The 10,346-nt window shown below is 28.6% G+C and overlaps 1 protein-coding gene and 2 non-coding genes across 3 annotated transcripts; 1 reads left to right on the top strand and 2 right to left on the bottom strand.

The window, feature by feature from the left end:
* Nucleotides 1-1,066: 1,066 nt before the first annotated feature.
* LOC115236428 (aromatic-L-amino-acid decarboxylase-like) lies at nt 1,067-4,810 on the bottom strand. The gene is made up of 8 exons (XM_029808882.1): nt 4,610-4,810; nt 3,900-4,133; nt 3,228-3,357; nt 2,811-3,071; nt 2,445-2,562; nt 2,018-2,108; nt 1,693-1,893; nt 1,067-1,452 (listed from the first exon to the last, which is right to left on the bottom strand). The coding sequence occupies exons 1-8, from the start codon at nt 4,808-4,810 to the stop codon at nt 1,168-1,170; spliced, it is 1,521 nt and encodes a 506-aa protein (XP_029664742.1). The 3' UTR covers nt 1,067-1,167.
* A 1,439-nt stretch (nt 4,811-6,249) lies between these two features.
* On the bottom strand, nt 6,250-6,321 carry Trnap-cgg. Its single transcript has one exon. It is a non-coding gene; the product is annotated as a tRNA-Pro (tRNA).
* A 662-nt stretch (nt 6,322-6,983) lies between these two features.
* On the top strand, nt 6,984-7,055 carry Trnap-agg. The gene has a single exon. It is a non-coding gene; the product is annotated as a tRNA-Pro (tRNA).
* The last annotated feature ends 3,291 nt before the right edge of the window (nt 7,056-10,346 follow it).

The raw sequence follows: 10,346 nt of genomic DNA on the forward strand, positions 1-10,346 counted from the left end.
CGATGGATAACTTTATTAACGACTCTTTTGATCGCGATTATTTACACTTTATAAAACTTATTAAGCTTTATAATTGTATGTTGATTATTAAGAATAAATATCACACGTAATTAATCGTTGCTAAAAACTTGTCTATTCTAAAAAATTTTAGTAAATTTTTTATTATACGTATACTTTGGACATTTTCGTGTAATTCCATGTAATAAATTATTTTGTATTGCATTTCAAATTATATTGTGTATTAAATTTCTGATTATATTTTGTATATTGTTATATATTTTGTATATTAAATTTATTATATCATTTATTGTGTATTAAAACAAAAATAAAAATAAAAAGACCTACCCTGAGAAATGAAAAAGAGGAAAAAGTCCTCACACATTTTTCCTCCTCGATGGTATCTCCACCTTAACGAAGGCATTTTCCGGGTGAGGAGGTTTGAGTGCTCTAATGAACCTGAGAACTATGCCGGCGGTAATAGTGTTTTCGAGTGAAGCAAGTTTGATCGTTCTGAGACTGATTAATGACGTCATACACTTCATCTTGGGTTATTAGGGGTACTTGAATTATTATATAGATTAATCAATGGAATATTTTGAGTAATCGTTTGATTGATCAATCAGGACAAAGAATTTTGTACTTTAAAGACAAAATAACGTTGAAAACGGGGAATGTATTTTATATTATTTATATTAATTAGATTCTCTCAAAATCTATTTTTGGTCAAACATATATTCATGGTAAATTGGGTTTAATCGCTCTCAAAGCGATCAAACTTAGTTCATTCGAAAATGTTAATAGTTAGCGGTAGGGTCACTCATGCCGGACAGGTCGAAGGGGAGGAGTCAGACTAAGAGAGATACCGTAATTATATTATATATTTATTATATTAATATTTTTGAATAAAATAGAAGCAAAAGAAATTTTATGCATCCATTATCTTAAAATAGGTAAGGTAAGATTTTCTGTAATTAATCTTCCATATATTTTATTAAAATATTGTACAATAATTACTTTTTCAGAATACTATTCTAGAATTGATAAAAATTAGAGACATATAATATAACATCACAAAGCATTATAATAGATCTGAAATAAAAATGTGCAAGTTATGAAGTTATGTGGATATACTTATATGAAGTTTCTAGGCAAAATTTTTAAGATCAATTATGATATTTTCTTTGTCGCCAAGTTTAGATTTTCTATTCTTGTCGCAATATCATCCGGCGATTTCGCGGTTTCGACCGATTCTTGATAAAATTTGCCTTGTAAAATTTCGTTTGTCTGACTACTTATTTCGTTCCACGAGAAAGCAATGTCTTCTTCTCTACATAATCGACTGCATACAACAAATCTGGCGATAAGCTTATCCTGATACGTACTGGCAATCAGATAAACTTGTCTTCTAGCCTGTAGACGGTCTAACAGTTTCTTTGTCAAACTGTTGTCACCCTAAAAGAAAAATATTATATTATATATCTCTTTCTTGCAAAAATTTTGGTAATAATTCAGATCATTTAAGTTTATTATAAAAATTATAAGTTGATGTAATTAAGAAAGATACATATAACTATCATGATATAGTTGATTAATTAATTAATTCTCAAAAACCGATCAATTTTTAATATAAAAAAATTTTATATTTTTTAATTCATAAATTTTAATAAAAAATCAAGGTTTGAGATAACATACCTTGATACGGAAACAGACGAGACCCATAACTGCTTCGGTAACAATTTCAAATCTATCGTCCGATCTAAGATATTTTTCAAAAAGCTGCCTTAATCTTATGGTATGTCTAATGTGCTTCTGAAGTCCTTCCACTCCATAAATACGCATGACAAACCATAATTTTAATGAACGAAATCGCCGACCCAAAGAAATTTGCCAATTCTATATCAAAAAATTTAAGAATTATAAGAGAAAATAAAATATATTTATATTATGCTGTAAAAAAGTTTATTAAAGAAAGAATATTATATATATGTATAAACAATGTGTGTATATAAAATCTTACTCTATAATCGGGTACGAGTCCTTCCTTATCATGCGCAAGATATATTCTGTTAACACTGAACGCTTCTATAAGTCGTCTCGACTCTTTCACCCTAAAAGCGATAAAAATAGAATGATAAATATAATTTTACTTTGTAGGATATCTCATTAAAATGCCTATTTCACTCAAAATTTTTCATTTTTATTCCAAATGTGCTTTTATCTTCAATTTAAAAATTTGTTCAAATGCTGTTTTTTTCAAGTCTTAATTATGAACATTGAATACATAAAAAAAATCTTTGAGTTAAAGCCTATGTAAATTTAACTGAAGATTAATGATTAATAATTTATTTATTACAGAAAAAGTGTGGTAGAGGATACTATACAAAGATTTAAAAAAAACTTTTTTTGATATGTATAATATATTGAGAATATAATATAATACATACCACATTACCGAAGTATCAAAGTTCACAAGGAGCCATTTGTGTGCATTTATGTTGAAAGAATCAGCATATTGAACGCCGGACATTAAATGACGAAATTCCGGACAAATAAATGCTGCACCTGCAATGTAATTAATGAGAGAGACTTTTGTTAAAATATCTTTTTTATAATCAATACATACAGCACTAATCTTAACTAGTAATTAACTGAATAGAGCAAATTTAATTTTCTTTTGCATTAAAAATATTTTAATAATGATTTGTGAAATAATCGTAATGTATTGCATCGAGTATGAAATAAAAATGTAAAACTAATAAGAAAGGTATAATTTGGATGTAAAAGATTGGAACATTAGCATAAGTACTTACCTGCATAAGCAGCATCAACATGCAACCAGATGTTATGTTCTTTGCATATAGGTCCTATTTCATCCAAATTATCAAAGGCACAAGTGGCTGTAGTTCCTAAAGTAGCGACGACGTAACATGGAATAAGACCTCTTTCCACATCTTCCTGAATCGCTTTCTTCAAAGTTTCACCACGTAAAGAGCACTTCTTGTCCACTGGCAACAGCCTCATTAGCATTGATCCTAAAATGCCAGCCTTTTCAACGGAAGAATTTGACTGATCTAGAATTATACAGAAAAATATGTCCGAATAAAACAAAATTAAATAACTTAAATGATTACTTAATGATACATTAATAAATTGATAAGATTACAATACAAACTAAAAATGTTTAATAAAAAATTGCAAAAATTTTTAAAAATAGATACAATATTTACCAGAAGTATATGCGACCAATTTAGATTTAATGAGATCCTCGTTTACTTCTGGATGAAGAACTTTCATTCGTCGTGTTGCGTATTCTTTCGCAGCCAATAGACATATGAATGAACATTCACTTGCAGATCCCTAAAATTAATAAATTTAATAAAATAATTAATCTTACAAATGTGTATCACACACAAATAGACATATTCAATCAACAATCTCGTAATATTTTTGTTAAAATTATAGTTAACATCAAAGTTAATAAAAAAATATTATACGTCATCCAAAAAAACATCTTGTAACTTTTGTATTAAAATGTTTTCTATATTTAACTATCAAAATATGGCAAATATTTATTAAAAAAAAAATAGATAAATTGTGTTACAGTTATTAAAAATTATTTTTTTTTAAATTAATTTAAGTTTAATCTATTTCAATTTGGATATGTAACTATTTATTAGATTAGAAATACAATTCTTATTTAGAATACAAGAAATCTTCATTTTAGATATCGGAGTAACCCATTTTTTTATAATGTGCATCGTTACAATTTAGAAATATAAATTATTTTATAATAGATTAAAAATATCAATACACTTTAATTTACTTGTTAAAGATTTTTGTTTATCTCGTTATGAATCTATATGCAACATACATGTATGATTCTCTTGTATAATGATTACCTGTATGATTCCTCCGCCTGTCCCATTGCTATGGTTCAAAAATTCATTAGGTAACCCTAGTAATTTACCAAGCCAATTACACATAATAACTTCGAGTTCGGTACAGGCTGGCGATGCTATCCAGCTAAAGCCCATACAACCAATCGCGCTGCTTAAAATCTCGGCCACGAGAGCCGGATAAGAATTAGCCGTGGGATAGTACGCATGAAAATAAGGTGAATTCCAATGTGTTATCTAGACATATTAATAGAAATGATAAAGCTTGTTTTTTTTCCTTTTTTCTCATTACAATGCAAAATATCAGAAGAAATAAATACTGTTATTTTAATAATTATCATTTGAGATGTAGAAAATTGATTAACTACTTATAAAACTAGGAAAAATGTCAAGAGAATTTATTAACTACTTATAAAACTAGGAAAAATGTCAATAGATAAAGAGAAGAAATAAATTTAATGTATTAATTTGAAAAAAGCACGAGAAAGCGAGAAAAGATACTAACAGAGTTTGCCTTAAATTTATTCAGTTTTATTGGCTCTTATTTTTATTCATACAGATATATTAAAAGAAATTAATTTTTTCTAAATATTTGAAATAAAAATTTGAAAGAAAAATATTTTTATTAATATAGTTTTGTATATAATTAAACATATTATTGTACATTTACGCTATAAAACATTCTTACGGTTAATGAAAAATTAAAGACTTACACCTGGCATAATACATTGTTCGACATCTTCAAGCACCGCTTGCCATTTCTCAGATTTTTGTGGTGCTTGTTCAGGTAATAATTTACTGAGATAACCCGGTTCCACATCGGGCAATACGTTTCTGTTTCTCAAAGTCTCATTGTAATCGGCAACAAAGTCGATTGTCGCCTTGGCAAACTCCACAAATTCTGATACGTTCATATTTTATGAATTGCAGAATGCAATATAAAATTCGCTATAACACGAGAGTCGAGAAAATTTTTATTTAAATTTAAATTTTTAACATAAAAACAATTGATTAAAATAATTGAGTTTTAGCTTTTAATTTCTTGCCACTAAAACTTTAAGTAATAATTAATTAATAAATTTACATATAGAATAGAGTCAGAATATGATATTGGCAGATCGTAAATAATTTATACAACACTGTATCGTTACGTTGCGGTTAAAGTAATAAACTAGTAAAATTTTATAATCATTGTCAATATTACTTTATTTTGGCTTAAACTTTGCATTTAATTACAATATATCCAGTTTAAAAATTTTGAGTATACACATAATGCCACATTATATATAAATCTCTCTTTCCAATCTAAATGGTCTCTAGTTTTTAAAACAGAAAATTGTAGGAGATATCACAAATAAAATTATTTTTGTATTTTTTTATAAAAATTAGTATATTATATGTATAAACACACAGATTTTTTGTATAAAGCGTGAAAATCTTTTGATAAAACTTTGCTTCGTTTTTATTTTAAGGCAAATATTTTTGCTTCTAACGTTTGTTGAGAACATTTATTTCACTTTTATTTATAGAATTCTTGATCAAACTTGTACCTATGTGATCTACGCGTAGTATGTCGCACGAAATAATGAAAATTTCACTTTGTATACGAATAACACTTTCATAAACATAGTCATTTAAACAGTAATCTTTCACTCAAATTCGAAATTCGTTTCTCATTGTCGAATTGAACGCGATTAACACTCGAGACTTTAAATATAACTGATAAATTGATGTGATATTTTATATGGAACGGTATTTAATAAATCATTCAATAAATCAGTTTAATAAATAAATCAACAAATCAAATTCAATAAATCGGTGCGATATTTCATACGGACGTGCGAGCTGATCGACGATTCAGAAGACTTTTCGGTCAGATACTGTTCCCTAACGTTAAATACCGCCACTCAGAAAACTTTCACTTGCTTTCTCCATAATCATACGAAATATTGATCCGTGGTGACCGCAAAAGCAATTCTTTTCTAGTGCTCGGAGAATAATCTCTTGCGGCCAACTAATATATTCCTCTAATTGAACGGTTCTTTTGCATAAAAAACAGTAGTATCACGATTTAATTATTGTTAAGTGACTAATTTTTATATAATATATTTAATGATAATATTTGAGTCGTTTTTTAAAATAATATAGTTGTTTATATGATGTCTAGAATTATAGTCAACAATTATTTATTACGCGTAATTGTATGGACTCGTTTTGTCAAAATCTATTGAATAGAAACGATATACGTTTTGTTTTCAAATCTATGATAATCGAAGTAACCGTCGTAGGTATCATCGATTTTTAACAAAAATCAAAGAAGAACGTCAAGTTTAATGCAAAAAGTAAGGACTGCGGGCTCGTCCGGGATTTGAACCCGGGACCTCTCGCACCCGAAGCGAGAATCATACCCCTAGACCAACGAGCCACATGCCAAATTTTTTCTTTTTGATCCTCGACATGGTCGCTATATAATAGTCATTCATAAAAAGCATATAAAAAAATCATGAATCTAGTACAGAGATATCTAACTGCATTAAAAATGATGCATACGACGTTGGCTATTTATTTGTATTTGATTTGCTTTATCGAATATTTTTACACTTGGTCTCTTATTGTGTAACATTTTTGAGTTTTGTTACTTATCTTTTGGCTGTTCGTTATAAACGTTTATGTATCATTCTTTTCAAAGATATAATTTATTTATAATATCTAGTTTTAAATCTAATCTTGTATAAGTCCCCTTCTTTTCTATTATTCAAGATTTTCTGTTCTCCCGTATGCTCATAGCTATTTGATATTTTTATTTTTATTCTTTTGAGAGAAAAACATTATATATATATCAAAATAATAAGATTTTATATTATATTAAACATATAAAATACATTTTTTTTGTATTTAATAATAAATAAGAAATTTTTAAAATAAATTTACAAATAAATCTAAAAAACTTGAATCCTCCTGTAATTGTAATACTTGGAGTCGCGACGCTACCGTGTCGCTTGATATAACTATATAAGTAATATAATCAATAACTCGTTTTTTGAGAATCCAGGATGACCATCGTTATGGAAGTAACAAATTTAACGTGGCTCGTTGGTCTAGGGGTATGATTCTCGCTTAGGGTGCGAGAGGTCCCGGGTTCAAATCCCGGACGAGCCCAAATTTTTGCTAATTCAAACAATTTTTTATAATTGTGACTTTCTATTTTGCGGTTGAAGATACTATAATATTTCACGTTTTATGATTAAAGTTTATAAGTTCTTTTCAGTTTCCGTGATATGTAATAACATTACATTTTGTAAATTTAGCGCTCTTACATTACGCTCAAGCTTAAACTAACAAATATTGCATGTTGTATTTGTATTACTTTCAACTATTTGAAAAAAACTCTTATATTTATATTTTTCTTAATAACATTTTTATTTAAATATTAAAATTGCAATCGATTATATATTGTTATGCCTCGAATGAGAGACAGGATACTCGAGATTGTGCGCCGGATAAGAATCAAGAAATTCGGGCTCCGCCCAAAAAGACTCGTCAATTTGCTGCAGAAATTGTAGTTTACTCGTAGTTTCTCTTCCAATATAATTCGTTAATTTCTAACTTCTGTTGTATAATGTCTTTGATAATCCTTGCTCGGACTATATCTCGCGTTTATCGCAAGTGTTTTCGCGTGCGCGAATTTATTGTCAGATTACGTAACACTTCGCCAGACTGACACATGCTTCATTTATTGTTAAACCGTCCGCAACTCGTGGTATAATTTACAATTTGGTAATTACGTCACCGTTCGCGATGGGTGGTTTTATTATCTCCCCTTTTATTAGTTTTTCCGAGGAAATCGTTCAGCGACATGATATGCTCGTAGAAGAAAGATCAAAGTCAAAATTCTTCGCCTATTACGCCACTTCCGCAATTACTTTGATCGCGTTTTTTAAATCACTTAACGCATGGCTCGCTGCGAACGTGCCTTTCTCGGTCTAGATTTAAATTAATATTTATGTGAAGGCGTATGGCTTAATTAAAAATAATAATATTACAATACTTGTGTATATTTTTAGGCTATAACAAAATAATACAATATTTAAAAGCCAAATATTAATTTGTATTAATATGGCACAAATAGAAAGTAAAAGAGCAATACAAATAGAAAGCAGACGAAGATGTTGTATCTTGTGACACTTTCAAATTTACTGTTTAAGACTCTGCTTGTGACTTGATTTATTTGGAATTATATCTTGGGCTAGCATGATTAAAAATACAGTGAGAAGATGATATTTGTTTAAAAATAAGAAGAATAGATTTCTATCTCCTTTTTCCTTTTCGTATTATTTATGTTTTTCACTTTTAAATTTTTATATGTAGTTTTTATTTGTGTAATAGCATTTTTGAATGAAACTCTCTGTTAGCGATTGAGAGCGATTAAATCTAATTTATCATATATTCGACCGAAAATGAGTTTTGAATCTAATCAACATAAATAAGTATATCTCTAGTAACCTAAGACGGAATTTATGACGTCATTAATCGCTCTCAGAGCGACCAAACTTGCTTCACTCGAAAATGCTATAAGTAATTTATATACATATACAAATTATATACCATAAAAATTTGAATACTTTTACTATTATTAAATACATATCAATAATTAATAAATAGTAAAAAGAGAAATTGTGAAATACAATAAAATGACTTTTTAATATTAAAAAGCGTTGTTCAGATTTAAAACAAGATATGTTTCTGAAAACATTAAGTATATTTTTAGAGAGATAGTTTCCTCCACTGTTTTTTTATCAAAATTTGACCATGACAATCATTATATTCACGGTCGCATTTTTAAAGACTTAAATGTGGCATTACACACACACACACACACACACACACACACGCACACGAGCATTTTCGTTATAAATTTAATTTAATTAGACTTAACAAAACACACAACAACATAATCGCGCTAAGGATGCCGTAATAATCATTATTAAACTTTTTATTAGTATCATAGAAACTATTTAGCTACACATTTAATAAATGTATATTATAAGATAATCTGTGTATATACAGGGTGAGTCATTTTAATCAACGCACGCAAATATCTCGTAAAGTAAGCAAGATGGAAAAAAATGTTTTATACAAAAGTTGTAGGGTTCAGAGGGGGACACATGATGAAAATATGGACTTGACCTTGAGTGACCTTGAGAAAAAGAAAGAGAGAGAGAGAGAGAGAGAGCGAGAGAGAGTGAATGAGGGAAGGTGAGAGGGAGAGAGGGAGAAAGAGAAAGACGAGCATTATACAATTTTATTCGTTTTTCCCTTTTATTTAACATGTTTCTAAAATATTAAAAATTTTATGTCATAAAGATATAAAGATCCAAAATTGATTAAATATGAGAGAAAAAAATTAGACGCAAAAGTAATAAAAGAATTAATTCTGTATTTAAAACACAAAGAATATGACCATAAATACAGTGAACAAAACAATTCTTATAATTAATCGTTTTTTTACACAATCGTTATTTTTATTATTCTATATTGCTATAACTAAATTGTTTTATTGAAAGTTACTGCACGTTGATGATTAAATTGATTTGTTAAATCAGAACGTAAGAGTACATGAAAAAGAAATGTGATGAATATACCGGTATAGTTGTTGATAGAGACATGTGTATTGTAGTACGAGAAAACACTGTTCGATAGAAGTGCCTGCTTATATATCTGATTTAGTTTACGCCCTTCGTTAGATCGTACAAAAATCTAAGCAATGAAAGTTCTTGTTAGATTTTTATACGACTCTTTCTTACTCTCACTGTTGGATAATTAGAAAAGATGTAACAAATCAGATTTTTATTGGATTTATTGGATTTGTCTACGAAAGACAGCGTCTTTCAATATGAGATATGCTCTAGGATTCTCGGTATATCGGCGGCGGCGTTTGTTTTATATAATTTATATTCTAACAAAGTGCGCGATGCACTTGCTAATGGAAAGAGATTGATGTTGCATCTGTCAGACGATTGCAAACTCCCGGTCTTGCGTGGTCAATCGCGTTTTTTTTTCTTTTTTTATAGTTTCTTTTCGTTTTGTGAGACTTAGATTGTATGATACTCCTTGCGGTAAGAAAATATCAGCCTTATGCAGTTTTCCCTTTGTTGTTACTTAATCGGCATTAAAATATGAAATTTGAGTCCAATCAGATGCTGCAATCTTAATTTAATCAAAATAATATAATTATCTTGATTAAATTAAAACTGTTTTTTTATAGATCAAATTCACTATATTTGACAGTGATTAGATCATAATGTTTGTGTAGAATAGTTTTCGACAATGATAGATAATCATGCACTTACACGCACACACAGATTATTGATGTGTGTATGCATATTGATGTGTGTGGCACAATCTCTCTTATATTAATATCAATTCTTAAATATATTATAATATTCATTA

This window comes from Formica exsecta, unplaced genomic scaffold (genome assembly GCF_003651465.1).
Source record: "Formica exsecta isolate Colony F162 unplaced genomic scaffold, ASM365146v1 scaffold111, whole genome shotgun sequence".
In the NCBI taxonomy this organism is placed as follows: domain Eukaryota; kingdom Metazoa; phylum Arthropoda; class Insecta; order Hymenoptera; family Formicidae; genus Formica; species Formica exsecta.